Source organism: Athene noctua, chromosome 4, assembly GCF_965140245.1.
Source record: "Athene noctua chromosome 4, bAthNoc1.hap1.1, whole genome shotgun sequence".
NCBI classification, from domain to species: Eukaryota; Metazoa; Chordata; class Aves; order Strigiformes; family Strigidae; genus Athene; species Athene noctua.
In genome coordinates, this window is record NC_134040.1 from 10,965,102 (window position 1) to 10,983,478 (window position 18,377).

Sequence of the window (18,377 nt, forward strand, 5' to 3'; positions counted from 1 at the left end):
CCTTGGCTGCTCTTCCTGTTGTGTCACATGCTAATGGGAGTAAGGAGGGATTTTTGCTCTGTGAAGCCTGGTTAATGTTAAGGAATAACTTAAGGCCTTACTGAATGAACTGAATTGGTATTTCTAAAGAATAATCACAGAATACATGGAGCACAAAATAATGGCACTGTAGCTATCTGTGCATTGTTTCTGACCATGTCTTCATGCTTAAATGCCTGGAATTTTGGCTAGAGGTAGGTACCATTTAATTTTCACTGTCCTTATGGATTTATCAGTCCAGTGAAGTTTTTTGTTTGTTTGTTTGTTTGTTTTTAAAAAAAGGAGTCACCTGTGGAGCTTCTACTAAAGGAGTTACAGCTTTTTATTAAATATTAAATAATCAAAACATTTCACCTGTTCTTATGCTACTTAAAAAAATACAGTAAAAATCCCATTCTCTACTTCCCTCTGGACTGAGGAACTGCATAAGGATGATATTTAAGCATTATTTGTTGGGCAGAAAGTCTGTGCATTTCTTTCTGAAACTACACAGATATTGCTGGTCTGTCTGGAGAGTAGGTGTGGTATTGAAAATTATGAGAATCATGTTTCACTTGGAACGCGATCCTTGTAAATGCCAATGCCCTGCTTACTCAAAAGAACACAGAACGTTTTGGTAGGATGAGATAGATTGCATAATATGCATACATGTGATTGTAATCATACTGAGACACGTACCTACATGCCAGAAACTGAAAGAAATTTGCTGTCAGTCCTACAAGTTTTAACAATTTTTCTTTTTAAAAAGTATTTTTAGATTATATTTGAAGTATTTTTAATAGGGATTGATGACCTAGTTCATTCAGATAATATACTCATCAAAGGGGAATGTATTAAAAAAGAGAATACTTTGGAGGAGAAAACAACGTTGACTCAATGCTTAAACAAGTTTGGACAAACGTTTAAGACAGAGTCCTGTAGGCCCTTACAGAATGCATTTCACATTAGCAGATTCCTCAGCAGCATGCTGTTGTCTTTACAGAAACTTTATTGTTACACAGGACCTGCCTAAACACCATTTTAAAAGCTGCCTGTTCCTTTTGATGAGAAGATACAAAACCAGTATTGAGGGCGGAGAATGTGCTGGGGAGGGAGGAGAATGGGAGAGGTGTTGATAGGGTAACAGACAGAGAAGCTTCATTTTTTTACTGGACTCTGGAAGAAGTAAATATGTGTTCAGAAAGAGCGTAATAATAAAGTTGAAGGGACTGTTTCTTAACAATGAGCTATTAAACTTTATACATGGAGAAAACTTTTACTGACAGTCAAGTGTCTGTAAGTATAAAGTTTTGTTTGTCTAAAGTGAACAGAAAACAGGAATATGGTTTAATGAGTAGTCTTCCGAGCTAAGAAATCTTGCAGTGAAATATGATAAATAGTGCTTCTAAGGATTCAATGAGGTTTTAAAGAGACAGAGTTCGTAAGTATAAGTATTTAAGTTGACTTTCTATATAAGCTCTATTATGAAATTAAGAATACACCATTTTTACTGACATGTTTTAAATATCTTTTTAGCATTGTATTGTTTTTAAAATGTGGAGTGAGTATAGTAGATACATACTTTTCTAATTAAGGTTTTTATAAATCTTTCATTTTAATTTTCACTGTATTTGTACATGTGTCTCCGTAAAGCAAGAATGCCATAAGTTACCTTCTAATTGTTACAGCGTTTTTGTAAGGTGTGCAGCTAAAGTGATTTTTTTTCTTCCAACTGGTTTTTTATCCAATAAAACTGAATCCAGATGGTATGAGTTATTAAAATAACTGAAAATAAGTGAAAAGTACTTATAGATTATAAAATTTCTGATGTGTAGAGACTTCAGAGCAGTTTTAGTTTCTTGTTGCTCAGAAAACACATATTTTGTAAAGGTCCTGGCTGTGTTATCAAGTTTTGACATTACAGTCTTATGCTTTATGTCTATATATCTCAGAGCATAATTGTCTTTAATGTTAGAAATATAGCAGCAAAACTATCAGTTTTTAACATGAAAAAGGAAAGAAACAATTGCAAGGCTTAGGAAGATGTATATGCATTGTTTACTGAAAAATTAGTAGTTTTCATGCTCAGTTTTACATTGATTTCCTCAAAATCTATTGATTCTTAGAGGCTTCATCTGCAGTAGTAGGCAATTGAGTAGTGGCTTAATCTGTTTCAGTGATCTGTCACTTAATCATATCCTTCTTAATATGTAATTTAATTGTAATTTACTATTGGGCTGTAAGTTGCCTTCCATCCGGATGTCCAAGTTACGATGTTTCTGCATGTTTTTATTAGTGGAGAGAATTCAGTCGCCTAAAAATGTTTATCAACAGAAGGGGAAAAAAGTATTTAAAAAACATGTTTGAAAAAGTGTCTTTTTATTATCAGTTTACGGTCAGACTCTACAGAAGTATTTTTCAAAGTTTACAATACGGCCTTCAAAACCAAATATTTGTTTTTAGAGTAGATTTCTGGATGGCAAATCTTCCTGAATGTAGCACTTTAAAATGCATACATCAGTTTCAGAAGTGTAGGCAGACAGCAGAGGGCACTCGGAACAGCAGTTTGCATCCAGTCCTTTTGCTTCACTGAATTTATTGTATGGGAAGTCTTAGTATTTGACAAGGCGCCTTGTATTTCAGTTATTTATACACGAACAAGTTCCAAATAGTTTGGCTTGAAAATATTTTTCATTAATATAGCCGAGGAATAGGAAGGACTTTTGTCTTTAAAACTGGTAGAGGGGGAAACCACAATGCTGTAAGAGAATCTTCCCTCTTTTAATCAGTAGCACATATAGGGTCTGTTTATTGTTGAGTCACCGACAAAGCACTGACAAAAATATATCTAGACGGATTATAGAGAATTTGGAGAACTAGGGAAAAAAACATTTTATTTTATAGCAAAGTTTTCTTAATGTGTGTGTAGGCTTTTAATACTCCTGCTTTTATTTCAGTAACTAGGGTCAGTGAGCTAAATCATATCCTTAACAGATATTTTTTCTTTGGCTTTCATGCAAATAGTTGCTACTTTCTTTAATATGAGATAAAAAATACTTAATATCGATGAGATTGAAGTTTTTTAATGGTGCAGTCTGCCAATATCAAATTTACTTTAGGAATTCGTGTGACTAGGGAGCTGGTCCAGGGGATTGCCTCTTTCTAGTTGCCTGGTGTTTTCTCTGTGTGTTTTCTTCTTTTATGAGTCAGGGATGTATTAAGTCCTATTGATCTTTTGACAAGTTAAAACTTATCCATGCTTCCTGTTACTCTGTCTTTGACTTTTTCAGCTCTGAAAAGAAATGTACAAAAGAAAATATGAGCAGGAAGTGGAGGGAGTGTAGAAGAGAAAAACAGATCAACCATACTTGGGGTCTCTACCCCTTCCCACAGTTTAGCTTCTAAGCAGATGGATGTGGGTTTACAAATGTCGTCTTTGGTATATCTGAATAAGGTTTTTAAAGCTGTTGTGTCATATTTTAACACTTTCCATTAATAGCTTTGCGAATTAACATTCCTTCTGCTTTTGACCTTTGAACTTTGAGTTGCCTGCCTGGTTTACAAATATGGTACACAAAATCACAAGATTTTGAATGTGGCAGCTGCTGAAATAACCTGTGAAAATGTAAAGGGATATGAATTTTTTTAAGGACTTTCAGAGTCACATGACATTTCATAGCCATTACCATTAACTGGCACTGTCTAATTGGTAGAGCGTATTTGTGGTGCTAGTAGAGTTACTGTATGGAAAAAATGTGGACGTGCAACGCTTAGTTCAATGAAATAAAATCAACAACTCTAAAGGTCTGTTTAAACTAAAGGATTATTAGGTTTATAACTCCTAGTATGAGTGCCTAGAATGTATAAAACATTGCCCACACACAGTATTCCTAACAGTGTTCACTACAGTTGCTCTGATGAACTGCTAGCCTTGCAGCTACATCCCACTGCATGTGGGGTTACTTTTCTCCTAATCATTCTGGTGTCCTTTTGGGTAACATCCTCACCGGTTAGTGAAGTCTGTGCAAGTATCATAGGGCATTTGCTTCTTAAATCCTAAAATAATGGAGGGTGTAATCTCTAAAACACATTGCTTCCTGTCTACCCACCCATTTATTTCCATTGCATTTTTTCATGGTATTAAATACTTGTAGAGGACAGCATTCAGAGGTGCAGTGGTGTACCTATTCAATTAAGTAATCAATCATAAAATTAACTTTGTCCATTGCTTATGTCAATTTGCTTATGTCTCTGGAATGCTGGTTAAAGTATGCTTCCTCTGTTTTCATCTACAATTAACTTAAAATTTCTTCTCTGATCACTCTAAATTAAATTGAGAAGATTGAGTTTTTCTGTTAACAAAGTCTCTTCATCCTAAATTCAGAAATGGGAAGATGTGCAGAATTGGATTGTCTTTTGCATGCCAATCTTACCGTGAGATCTTGAGTAAAGGCTCTTAACTTCTTTTTGCCTCATTTTCTCTCTATATAAATTCAGAGTAATATTTGCCTTCTTCATAGGGTTGTTTTTATATCAGAGGCTCAACCTAGGAGCTGTATGGATGGGGATTCCACATGCTGCATTGAACAAGGGAAAAGATTTCTCTTTCCTAAACTACTACTAGTTAAGTCCACCTTGGCTTTAACAACATCCTACTAGCATAAAAATGCCCACTAATCATTCCCAGTTTGCAATTCTGGTGTTTATTTTTAGCAGAAAATTGTATTCTGATTGCTTAAAAACCAGCAATGAATGTTTTACGTCCTACAGCTATTTACTTGGGAATAGCAGCAAACTTGATGAAATCCTATACTTTCCATATACAGTCTCTTGAAGACACTGCTGTCACAGGCAAGGTAATAGCACTTCCCTCTTACATTACAAGTAGCCTATTTTGCTTTCTGTTCCTAAGGCGCTGTGCACAGAACTGTCTTGACATCAGTTGAGCACAGGATCAGGTAGTGAGGAAGGAAGGGCAGAATATCAGTTGGTTTCTGAAAGGAGAATTTTGTCTTTAGGGACAACAGGCTGCTCCTAGGTTTTACCAAATGTGCCAAGTTTCCTTGTACTGCGGATTTTTGCATGCAATTTATAGTATTAACCACTGAAAAGTTAAGCAGAATAGACCGTTTGAGGTCCTGCTTTATTCTGGCTTGCATTATGTAAACCTCTGAAAATAGTGGTTTACTATGTAAATGTTTCTATAACTAATGTTAGGGTGATCAACTAATGTTTTTCTGAAAACTGTCTTGGAAATCTGTTTTATTGAATATAGGACTATCACACAATTCAACATCATTTTATTCTCCTGATTTGTTGAGGAAACGTTTTAAAATACAATCAGCATGATTTATATAAAATGATCTAGCTTTTCTGGTGAGAGATAATTGAGATCTAATCTAAATCCCTGACGAACCACAGCTTCCTGCATTGGCCTGTTGCTATGGGTAACATAAAGGGAGTAAAATAGAACTTCATACGAAATGCCTTTAAACTTTACTGGCATGTACAGGCATGGAACAGGGTTGAATTTTTTAGTTTAATCTTTGAGAAGCTGATGTGTTAAGGAAATGCTTTTTCCATATTAAGTGAAGATGAATTTAGGAAGAGTACTGTTAGGAAAAATAACTGCTGTTTCTTACGAAGAGCGGGTAAGTGATATGAATTATATTTAGCTAAGGCAAGGCATCGTTTCAGTGAGAAATTAGAAGAAGCTATTGTTATTGGCAAGAAATTAGAAAATAATGTTATCAGCTTGCGAATGCTTTTTGCTTAGCCTTTAAGCTTTCTTATTTTATAGTATTTGAGTTAAAATTCCTTTGTAAATGCAAACACTGGGTTTTATTATCAGAGAAGAGGGAATCTTAATGTACCAACTAACATTCAGATTTTGAGATGTGTTTATGAACTGTGCCCAATATGTGTAAAGCTGAAAAAACAGTATGTTTATAATCTGTGCCTATTTTTAAATTCTGTGCAATGTATTTTGTACATGCTTTCTGTACTATTATATCAATATTATATCTTCAGGTAAAACTGTATATGTTTTGTATATATCTTTATCAAAATAATTTTAGGGATGGATTTGGCATTTTAGGCACTGTGTTTATATGTGGTAAGACAGGTTTTGTTTGGGGTAAAAAGTTAAACATTTATTTCTTAAAGGAATTCCAAATGTCACATCATTTACTGTTCATATGTTGTTTTTATAGATTCACATATTTGTCAAAAATACTTACCCTTCAGAAAAGAATGTATTCAGTACAATTATTGTACAGTAGTTTTACTGTATTTTTTTTTTCCTTGAGAGTTCTTACATCTATAATGCTTTCGTATTAACTACTATAAATGCACTAATTTGGTGGTAGAGAATTGAAAAGACAAATTATGTAATAGTCCTCCTTTAAGTGGCATTCTGAAGGGGCATCCTTCTCATAGAATTCTAAATCATGAAATTGATTGCAATAATATTTTAAAGCGAGGATAAAAATACTGTAATATTACTCTAATATTTAGGTGAGAAGTACATTCGAGATTATTTGCTAGAAGGAAAATCTAGCAATAATTTATAAGTAATATGACTTTATTTAAAATGTTAGAACAGTGTATACCATATTTTGAGACATGATCTCCCACCCAGAGATCACTGGAGTTCATGGTATTTATACAGTGTTAATGCTGTAAAGTATTTAAAAGGATAAAAATACATGTATGTAACATAAGTCCCAGAGTAATGTGACTGAAGATGTAGGGACCCGCTCATAATGCATACCTTGGCAAAAGGAGAAGTTGCTTCAGGTGATTTAATAAGGAGTTTGAACAAAGCTAGATGCAAGCAGACAGTCGACTGAGTGCTAGGCTTTCCCTGAGCTAAGTGACAGAATGTTTGAAAGTTGGCTATTTGTATTCAGTCAGTAAATCTTCAGTGCTTCATTTCTTAAAGAACATGACAAGTTTCCCAAACTTATTTTGTATCTTGAAATCATATGAGAAAATCAGCTTAGAAGGTTGGTGGAGCTAGGTATGCTATTCCAAGATGAAAGCCTTAATTATCAGGGCTTTTGTAAAATAGTATGTAGTATACTATTGTACTAGATAAGTCTAACAGATTCTGAGGGCTGCAGTCAGGGAATTCTTCGGATGCAGCAAAAAGTTGATACATGTACTTTGGTATGTGTACTTCAGAAAGGATACAGAGGTAGTTTTTAATTCCTTTTTCTCTGAATCTTTCTGGGTGCCCAGGAAAGAAATAGATGTTTTTATTTAGTCTGTGATTTTTGTCATTGTTAGGATAGGAGAGAGGAATACATCTTCACTCTCACAGATTTTATCCTTCTGCATCTTCAGAAGGAGTTGGAAATAGATAGGTCTTTTTTGACTCAGGAAAGCACTCACCCACACTCCATTAGCACAGATGATTTCATGTTGCTTCATTTTATTGCTAAGGCCTGGTGTTTCCTAGTATGTGTCACCCATCCTGACATCCCTATCTTTCCCTTTGTTCTACTCACGAGCATGACTTTAACTTGAATGACAAATCTTAAGGTGGAGAAAAAGGACATTGTTGTATTGTGTTATCTGGGTAGTCTGTACACATGGATTTATTTGCTCAGCATAATATCTGGGATATGGGTAGGGTATTTTTTGTTCTCTGCATCATGGTATTATGGCAGACTTTGATAGTATTTACAGAGTTTCCTGGGACCTGATCCATGTAAAATGGAACTAGGTGGATTTTCTGGATAAGAGTTTCTGTCAGCTGAAAGATGTCATCAGACTAGTTTCATGCAGTGGTGCACACATCTAGCAGGTTATAGACCATGAAAGCTAAAAGATACAGGCTGTTTCAACCTTATGAATTATTCTCTTTTATGCCCTCTCTCCCTTTTTACCCTGTTGGTACAAGAGATTATGTTGTGTATTTCTATTCTGCAAAAAATCTTATGTACTCATAAAGTAGTGTTCTCCCTGTAAATTGTTGTAAGCTAATTCTCTTTTAGATTTGTTGCAAGCAGATCCTGAACATGACATCAAAAAAATCATGGGCCCTTCTGTTTTTTCCACCCAGCAAAGAGAGATGATACAAAGAGAAACTTGACATGTTTTCTCTTAATCAGAACTTTATGCTATCTATTATATGCCGAAGCATTTGCCAGTTTGCAGAGACCTAGAACATCTTTTATGGTGAATGATAACTGGGAAGCCACCATTCAGCTTGCTGGCCCTGGCACGGAGCTCTCCTCACTTGGATCACAGGGACCAAGATCTTGCCCTGCAGTCTAGGGAAGAGAGTTGCATCCTCCACCTTTGGGGGGGGGTGTGTGTGTGTGTGTGTCTGTATACCTCAGCTGCTAATCCAGCTAGGTGAGCAAGCAGAGTTCCCATGAGGGATATACTGGAAGACATTTTAGTTTTCCCAAACTAGATTTATTTTAAAAATTTTGCTAATTTGCTACCATCAGACTCCTGGCATATACCATGGGCTTTTTTCTTAAATGACTTTGGAAGTCAGGGTAATTTGAAGAATTAATTTAAGTTCTTATCTGGTTGTGAAAGATTTGAAGTTGAATGCAGTTAGATTTTATCTCTGGGTGATAGTTCATATGTACATTCACAAAATTAATACATATATGTCCTGTCATTTGGAATTAAATACTTGAATACTTCTTTTTAAGTCATCACTGTAACTGGCACGGGGTCATACCATGTCCTTCCTCATCTTTCAGAAATGGCTACATACAGAAACTGTTCAACATATGCCTTTTTAATAGGTAGTTCTTAATAGGTATTTGGTAAGTGTTTGGTAAGTGTTCAATTTCGTCAAATAATCAAACTTCATAGTAGATCAAATTTTGTCCTGAAGAGCCTCCAGTGGTGGTAAGTGTAACTGATGAAGAATGAAAAACAGCCCCAAACATATAGTGAATTTTAAAAATGAGATCATCATAGTATTTAAAAAAATCTGGTCTTGCAACTTACACCTTTGGACAAATCTAGACAAGTTTCAGATGAACAGTGTAGAAGAGAAACTTCTTTGTCTAAATGTGGACTGCAAGCAATTTCTGTTAGGTTTATATTACGATTTCTAAGTACTCACAAACATGTTTTGAACATACTACTGTGAATTCTTACACAATAATTACAAACTTTAGTTTCTAGCTGATTTTGTTGAATTCAGTAGATTTAGTTCAGTTACATAGATGAATTTAAAGGAATGTTCTTAAAATAAATTTTATTCTGTGATCTACAGAAGTAAACTGGTAATGCTTGGTACATGCTGGGTAGTTTTAGTGACACTGTAATGTAAAAAAAATACTGTATAGTTAGAATATATCAAAGCCAAAAGGAAATTTGAAATATCTTAATAGCACAGAAATAGGTGGTTTATATTTAGATAAGAAATTCTGTTCTTCCTATGGGTACTTTTTTTTTTTTTTTAAAATCTTTAAACATAATAATTACCAAAGCCTTGCTTGGGGGGATTTTAAGATGTAATGTAATGTAATGTGCATTAGCCAAAGCATTTGAAATAACACGCAAAACCAAGCTATGGTGTTTAGAAGGCTCACTGCATTAACTTATGCTACATGGATTGAGGTTAAAAATCTGTATCTCATAGAACTTAATTAAGTGGTACTATTACTGTAATATTTGAGCTTTTATATGAAATCACATAGTTTTTCTTTTAAAATCATATTTTACAATTGTTAAATTCCCAGTTTTTTAAAAAAGTAGGGTAAATATTCTTTTTACTATCATGAGAATCCAATTAATTTTACTTGATACCTTTCAAAAACATGAATGAGACTTGTACTTGGTGTTTGAATCTAGAGTCATGCAAGCTGATGAAGTAAATGGCCATTCCTAAAATGTATATAATGTGAAAGTATTTTTATATTTTGCTGTCTAATGTGTAAACTGATACTGTTACTTTGAGTCATCCTACATTCTTTGAGAAATGACATTGAAATTGTTTATTCATCAGCTGTTCTGTACAGTATGTGAATGAGAAATTAAAAACAATCATTTATAAAACATATTTCAGGAATGTAAATTAAATTTTCTAAATTACAAACATGAGTTAAGTTATGGCTTCTTGAATGCATAATTTGCTTGTAGGTTTACATGCAAAATAGAAGTAGAAAAGATGTTCTAAGCCTTACTGAAGAAATGTTCCCAAAACAGAAGTACTCTTCTGATATCTGAAATAGTACTGTTAAAAACAAGTGAGAGGCACTTTTGATTATATTATTATGATTCACATATTCAGAAACATTTAGTTTTGTGTAGTTAAGCAAGAAATGCCATCATTTATTTAATCTTTTCCATGAAAGATGTGTTTGTGTTTATCTGAACTAGGACGAGAGGAATGATGTCAATAGCGACTAGTTTAAACTTTGAAAGTTCCAGAATACATGTGTTAAAAACTACATCACATCCTCTGTTGATGATGTGAATGGTATGGCCACAAGAGTTTATAACAAGTAGTATCTTACAGCAGTATGAGATCCTGCAGTGAAATAAAAAAGAGAAAGAATGGAGACGATACCATTCTTTTAAGGATTACCAAAAGTTTTTTGTGAATTTTGAAGGGGAGAGGGAACGTTTGTTGCCAAGGCTGGAAAATAAAGACAAACTATGGGGGGATAGCTTTTCTCCTCAGCTGTGTACATATGTTTTGTTTTTTTTTTTCTGTGTGTTTTTCATCTTGAAGAAATTGTAGATATTATAGGGCATTCTTTCCTAACTTGTAAAAAAGCAGTACAAAATAAGAGAGCTATTTTTTTAACTATTTAGAAAGTTATTTAAAGGTTCAAAGACACTTTAAATCATCAAGAAAAGATTCTGCAAACTGAAATAATAATGATTTTTCATAGCCATTTAAAAGCAATACAAACTGAAAACTGAAAATCAGATGTCCTTCCAGTCTTTCACTCAGTTGAGTGTCAAGGTGCAAGCACTAGAGTACATGTTTGGGAAATGGTCACCTACTTGGTTTTACAAAAATGTTAGCTGCTTTGAGGCGATTTGTAATCAAAGGTGAGAAGTTAGGGTAGATAAACACATAAATGTCAGCATTTCACTAGAAGACTAATTGTCCTTGAAAATTTGATGTAAAATCCTAGTAGAGATGGTGAGGAGTTCTTACCTATCTCATTGGAAACACTCAACATCTTTTTGGCTCAGTGGAAGTCAAAAGTAATTGGCAGGGGAAGTTTTCAGAGTCATCTGACTAAGTACAGAATTTTAATTTTGATTTACATAGCTCCAGATATTGCAGCAACCTAAAGTATACGAGGTGTTGTTTTCATTTTAAGTCTTTGCAGGTCAGTTTTAAGGTACCTGCTTTCTCACATATACCAACATATTGACTCTATCTAAGAAGGACTCTTACAAATAGTGTAGCTACTCACAGCAGGAAGTACTTAGTCCACTTAATACTAGTGGGATCAAGTTCCAGGACAGGGGTTAAAAGGCTTGGGGTGAATTTCATGGTGGGGAAGAAACATCTGTGAGAAAGTAACAGCTGGTTTCTTTAGATTTTCCTCTCTCGTGTTATCTGTTGTTAATAAGATGATAAAAGTAGCTAACATTTCAAGTATGTGAAGCTCAGAGATTTCTAATGCCATGAAACTTAAGTAATACTTATTTTTCTCTTTCTTATTTCAGTCAGCAACTGTTTCTGATGGAGGTAAGATGAAGCTTGTTTTTACTTTTCTAATGAAAAAGAATCAATTTTCCACATTAAGCAACATAATATGTGGTAAATAAGGTGATATATTACAAGATGTGAGCCCAAAGTGGTGCAGAACTTTGTGACTTCTTTGGGAACTGTGCCAATGAAAATATTGCAGGATTATGTTCACATACTTTCACTGATTTATTTGCATCATTTTTTTTTTTTTTTTGTGGCACATCTCTCTCTATATGCACGTTTTTATTATAACTAGGCTTCTTCATTCATACTAATAAAGAGGCAGAGCTGGTAGACTTTCATATAATTGGATGGTAGATAAAATCTTGTTCTCTGTTTTACTGTCCTTTACATACCTTGTTTGCTTTTGAAGAGATATACTTTAGCTCCTAAGTTGTAAGCTGTGTTGGTGCGTTTATGGAGGTTGAAATTTCTTTACAGTGTGATGCATTTTGAGAAGGGGGTAAGTAATTTGATATTTGTAAAATCCCGGCATGAACCTTTTGCAGTTCTAAGCAAGTTCTAAGTAACCTCCTCTCACCTAAGCTTGTTTGTTTTGATTTTAACATAGCTTTAATGTTGTAAAGGACATCCACTCTTTGTTAAACATTGGAATATGATTTCTCTGAACCTTTGAAGTTAATGGAAACAGTTTAAGTATGCTTCCTTAATGGAATAAAGGAATTTGTATAGTTTGGGGTATACAAGAGATGGCTTCTCTCACTTGTCTTGCTTGGCAGGAGCTGGTTCACTTGATCCTTCAGAAGAACTCACTTACATACATATTACTACATTTGCTATTTTTTGACAACAGTAGAAGACAATTTTAATAAATCAAAAGGGGACAAACTGTGTTGCTCTAATTAGTGCATTGAAATTGAAGAAATATTTTGAATAAGGATAATTTTTTATATTACATGCAAACATATTATTTTTTGCAAATATTTGCAAATGTATTTTATATTACATGCAAATGTAAATGCAGAATTAGCAATCACGTCTTAATTTCTGATTCCTTGCAAAACTAAAGAGAGAAACATTACTGTTTTGGTCCTTTTGACAGAGCCATTTTCCAATGGCTGGCTGACTTTGTCAGGTATTTTCCTTCTCTACTGCAGACACAGCCTACTGCTGTAAGAGTACTTCTTCTAGATGAGAAGATAGACTTTATATTGTATCTGTCTTGTCTGCAAAGTGACCAAAGAAGGAAACAGAAGATAATTCTGTCTATTCTGCTTTCTATTTCTAGAATGAAGCCTATGTTTTTGTGGGAAAAATCCGTATTTTTTCCCCCAGATGTTACCTGTTTGATATAAAAATCAACACAAAGCACAGAGTTTTTTTGGGTTTGTATGTGGTTGAATTAAGTTACAGGTCCTGCAGGGCAAAAAATTTGATTGATCTTTTTTAGCTAAAGTGGAATGTACTTGCATCTTATCTCCATGTGGGTTCTTGTTCAGTGTTAGTGAAAATTATTTTACTTCTGTTGCCTGTCCAAACTTGGAGATCACTGTGATAGTACTCACATGAAAGTCATGTCAAGCTTTTTATGCTTCCAGCTAACAATTTGTTTTAAAGATCCGACTTATTTTTAGTTCTTCCAATGTGACATTTGTGTTTCATTCCGGTTCTGTAGGTAACTGTGTTTTCACAGTTAGTTCTACAGAGTTCCGTGAAGTCATGAAATCCAAAATAGGCTTCAGGGTTGAAGGAACAGACAGTAGGTTATATGCATTTTTCTGCTGAGTTTTATGACCTATTTTTGAGCAAGTGCTGAAGATTTAACATGGACTCTCTCTTAATTGTTAAATGCTACTTAAGAGAGGGGGGGGTGTAATTTATGTGAAAAGTGGTAGTCAAGCTATACTGAGTAATAGTGAATCAATACTTAAATACCTAGAAAGTGGATTGGAATAAAAAGAACCACAGACTGTAACCAGAAAAAGTGAAATGAAATAAAATCCCAATTAATTTCATTTAGAGCTTCATTGAGTGAAAAGCTCTGATTCATGTCTGAATTACAATTTCAGGCTATCACTTCTATTGAATATGTCACAGCATTGAAAATCTTCCTATCTTCACTAATCTCACTAATTCATTAATAGATCCACAGATTTACACATTTTAGGGCATGTCTAGATTAGAGAAATTTCCATTAGTGTAACCATTAGTATAGCAGTGCATACTTCCCTTTCTAGATGAAATCTTAATCCTAATATTATTATTTGTACATATAACTAGATGCTATAAATACTCTTGCAAAGCTTTAGTCTGGAAAGGGAAATTCTGTGTAAAAAGTAAATATTATGTATTTATATACATCCCTGCAGTATATAAGAGGCATGACAGCTCTCTGTACATTTTCTTTCCAAGGTCAATGAAGCCTCATGTCATACGGTTTTTATTATGTTAGAGCCAGACACTGAAAACCATCTAACCCTTTGTTGCATTTATTTTACATGGTAACTCAGGTTGTGCAAGGCTGGGATGTTCTCATCAGCCAAAACTGTGCTCTTGGGCTTTGCAAGATAGGTAACATGTAAAAGATAAAGGTACTTGCATTAGTGTTGTTTCCAGAGATGCCCACCAGTAGCAACTCTTATTGATTTGCTTAATGAATTGCAGACAATCAGAATGCAAACTGTAATACTGCTTAGATGCCAGATCACTGCTATAGATCAGTTAATCTGCAGCACCTATGGTCTAGTAATAGCAGAAATGATTTTATGTTACTACAGTGACCTGTAATGAGCGGGTTTCTCCTACTAGCCATCTCAGAAACTGTCCATTCCTGCTGACTGTAGGAGTAGTGAGAATGCATACACAGTGTGCATCAGCTGTGGCTGATGTTTTGAGCACTGTGCCATTTAAACTGTCACAGGGATGATCAATAGTCCCCAGCTAATGTCAGACTTTGACTATTGATACCTAGACGGCACTTTACAAAGAGCAAACCTGAAGGTCAAAGGACATACAGTAGAAGTATATTACCATTCATCTCCTGGACAGACAGGTGGGGAGGTATCTGAGCTATTGAGAATATCTAAGACAGTTTTTACCTGCTATTCCCTACAGAGACTGGTTCCACAAAGCTGAAGTCCCTTATTTCCAAATCCTTAAGCATAACAGATACTACATGCATGCCTTTTTTTCTAAGATACTGCTTTGCTGTAGTTTCTGATGATTTTCGGTTTTAGTGTTTATCACCTGGGAAGAATTTTCCTTTTTTTCATAAGGAAAAGCATTCTTAAAGACTTTTTTGAAAGGAATCTGATGTTACAGTAATAAATAATGTAAAGCTGGATTTTTAAAAGTAACTAAAGATGGTAGAGCAAAAACTCTGCAGTGAGGTCCAAAATAAAACAAAACACTGTTTACAGTATAAATACAGATGGATTATTTCCTTTAACAGGTGTATGACTTATTTGTCAGTTGTGTTGGCAGTGGATGCTTGCTGTAGCTGTGTTCCACTGTAACATAAATAATTCAAGTTCCTTTAGCAGTAGTGGCAAAAGGTCTTTTCTTTAAATTATTTATGTAGCATTTTATAATGCTTTGTGTTAAGTATACTATTGCTTTCCTCTGCTTGAAGCCATGAGGGTAAAGAATCAATTTGTTTAGAATGGTGTTAGAGACTACCAGGAATTGCTGGGGGGAAATGCGTTAGCTCCCCTTATCCCAAAGTTGCAGAGGAACAATGTGCAGTACAGTAAGGCTAATCTGCACCCAATGGGTTCCGGGACGTTACGGCTGAGCTTGGTATGGATTCAGAAGGATGGCTTTCAGTGAATGGCTTGAAGTATTTGATTAAGTGGCACCACAGTGGTTCTTATCAGCTTTATCCAGGTAATGTATTTAGTGATTAACTGGAATTTCTTAATTATATGAATGTATGCATTCCAATGATTACAAGGAATATGTGTGGCTTCTCACAATAATAAAAAGTATTTGTACGTTGAAAAAGTATATGGATTTTGTAAACGAATGCATACAAAAATATCCTTAATTGTATTCAGACTTACTGCTTTATATGATTGAAATCAAAACTTTCAAAGCCATCTCATCCTGAATACTTTCAAGATTTTAGTTGATTAAATGCCTGCATTTTCTTACATAATGCTGGTTTTGTAAAATAAAACCAAGACCTTCCACAGAATGTGCAAACACAAAAGGTGTAAAATACTGGGTTTTGAGGATTTTTAGAAAGCATTCTGTGTCAGTTCTGTATTTGAAGAAAGTAACAAATGAAACTGAGTTTGCATAGAAAGTAGTACTTCCTCGTTAGGTATGGTGGCTCTTGAACAGAACAGAAATAAATTTAGGTCCCAGGGATTCGGGATGCTTGTGTAAGGAGCCTCCTTTTATGGGTAATTAAGACAAGTCAGTGCTTCCACACAGTAAGGAGGAAGCAAGGCAGGCATTAGGGAACCTCACAACACTGCTAAGTTGTCTGTGTACCTGAGCTGGGGTTTTCACGGTAAACTCCTCCAGCATGCTGAGATCCCCAATAGCTAGTTTTCTTCTTTAGGCATTTAACTAGAAGGAGGAGACCACTTTGCACAACAGCCTTGCAGTTAGAACGTTTGAGGGTGGGAATCAGGGCTCTAAGTTTACTTTAATGATTATCAGAGAGTGCTCATCAGACAAAATAAATGACTCAGTTGGAAAGTTTCTCCATTCCTGCTTTCCAAGGTGGGCTGTGTGTACCTAAGAATGCACGAGTTGTGAGAGTCAGGAAACCTGACACTGAAGTCTTACATTGGAAACATTCGTCTGCAAGAGGAGCGGAGCAGCTTATACAGTCTTCATTTAAGTGTGACTTAGATAAATTGTGCACTAGTGTTGGTAAGGTTTTTTTCTTCCCATCTGACCTTTCTTTTTCTGTGATTATACCTGCAGTAGGCTGTAACTGTTTTAATTGCAACTGTTGATCTATGCGGTAAAAGAAACTAGAATAACCAAGCCTTTTCTGGGAAACAACCTTGTTTTGTATTGTTTTCAGGTTGACAGGTACCCCAGCATAAATCTGTACAGATTTTAAAAGCAAACTGAAGGCATTTTTTGCTTTAAGGGAAAACAGTGTCAGGTTGAAGTATGAATTCAGATAGCTCTTTCTGAAAAAATATGAATTAGCTAAATGAAATCCTCCAGAACAGAACCAGTTTACTGTGAATGAGTAATCCCTTAATGTTGCTTTAACACACTGGAGGACCTGTGCCAGTAGCTCTCAAAGTTGTTGAAAATGCAGGCTTATTTTGGTTCATTTGTTTTCATGGGACCTCCAGAGTTAGAAGCGTATCAGAGGAAGGGGAACCCAGTGTGGTTTAGAGCAAATGTAACTCTGACAAACTGGAGAGAGTGAGCAGCTGCCTGCAATTAAAGGTAGTTAGCAGTCACCCACTGGTGTAAACACTCAGAAAGTGTAATTGCAGTTTGGTGTTGCTGCCTGCCATGGGGAAATTGAAACAGCTGCCACTTGGAGGGAGGAAGGTGTAGCTGACCTGCTAATCTGTGCCCTCTGAGTCCTAAGGCACTGCCACTTGTGGCTTTAGAGTTGAACACTTTGCGTGGCCACTCCCTAATTTCCCTCTGTCAGCCAAGTAGGTTTAAAAGGTTTGGTATGTGGTATGAGTTTACCTTTCTGATTTTGCCTGAAAGGAACTAGGAAATTTTTATCACTCATCACTGACGAACACTGGGGATTGAACCCTCTAGGAGTGAAGCAATATCTGAAACTGTTCCAGATCTATCAAGAAGTGGGTGTCTATTTATATCCTGGACTGTAAAATAAAACATATCCACCTGCAGAGTTAAAGCAAAATACTTCAGATAATAAATTTAGGTATCATTCTCTTCAGATTCACATTAGCTTCTTTCACAATAGTTTCACTGCAGTGACAGGTATTCTCTAATGAAGCTAACAGTTGACTTGGAATTGCTATTTCATATGTCTTAAAAAAAAAAGTGAATAAATATTTGTTCTAAGAAAAGTTGGCATTATTTGCTGAATGTTTTAATTAACTTTGATTAATATGATGATTAGGCAAAGAAAAAATATTTATAAACCTGATGTGTTATTATGGTCCTTCAATATTATCCTTGTTGAAAATAGAAAAATTAAATTTTCATTCTTCCCTAATCTAATTCTCTATCTTTGTCTTGTCTTGTTTTTACCTTAAATAAGAGCTTTGCTTACAAAAATTTGCAGTAGTTAACTATTATGTCGTAGTAAATATTTCTGAGCTACGGAATACATTTTAAAATGAAGTTTCAGAACTATTTTTAAAATAAATTTTCCTTATCTTTACAACTATCTTTATAACTTTTTCCTATGCTTATAACTATCTCTGAATGGTCTTTTTTGTTCAAAGTTCATACTTCCAGGGAGGAACAGTAATGTTTTGTAACACAGAATTTGGAAATGCAAAGCGCTTTGACATATATATATAACAGAAAAAGAGACCTTGGGAGATCTTATAAGGCAGTAATTTTAATGTAATTATTCCTTAGTTAGTCCAGGTGATTAACTGAGGAAAATAAACAGCAGTAAAAATGTTGCTGTGAAGAATAAGCCATATCTTATTGGTTGTGAATTCAGTTTTCTTTATCAATTTACATTTATAGTAAGCTGCATATTTGCTTTTCCATTTGGCATAGAATTATT

At 34.8% G+C, this 18,377-nt stretch overlaps 1 protein-coding gene across 7 annotated transcripts in view; it reads left to right on the forward strand.

The window, feature by feature from the left end:
- Positions 1-18,377, forward strand: part of RGS12 (regulator of G protein signaling 12) — a 91,012-nt gene that overhangs the window by 35,187 nt on the left and 37,448 nt on the right. For 5 of the 7 annotated variants that reach the window (XM_074904427.1, XM_074904423.1, XM_074904422.1 and 2 more), the window contains one exon: positions 11,689-11,710. In XM_074904427.1, coding sequence (XP_074760528.1) covers positions 11,689-11,710 — 22 coding nt within the window. Of the gene's footprint in view, positions 1-1,213; positions 1,315-11,688; positions 11,711-15,467; positions 15,560-18,377 lie in introns of those variants that run through there. The other 2 variants (XM_074904429.1, XM_074904428.1) reach the window with 2 other exon arrangements.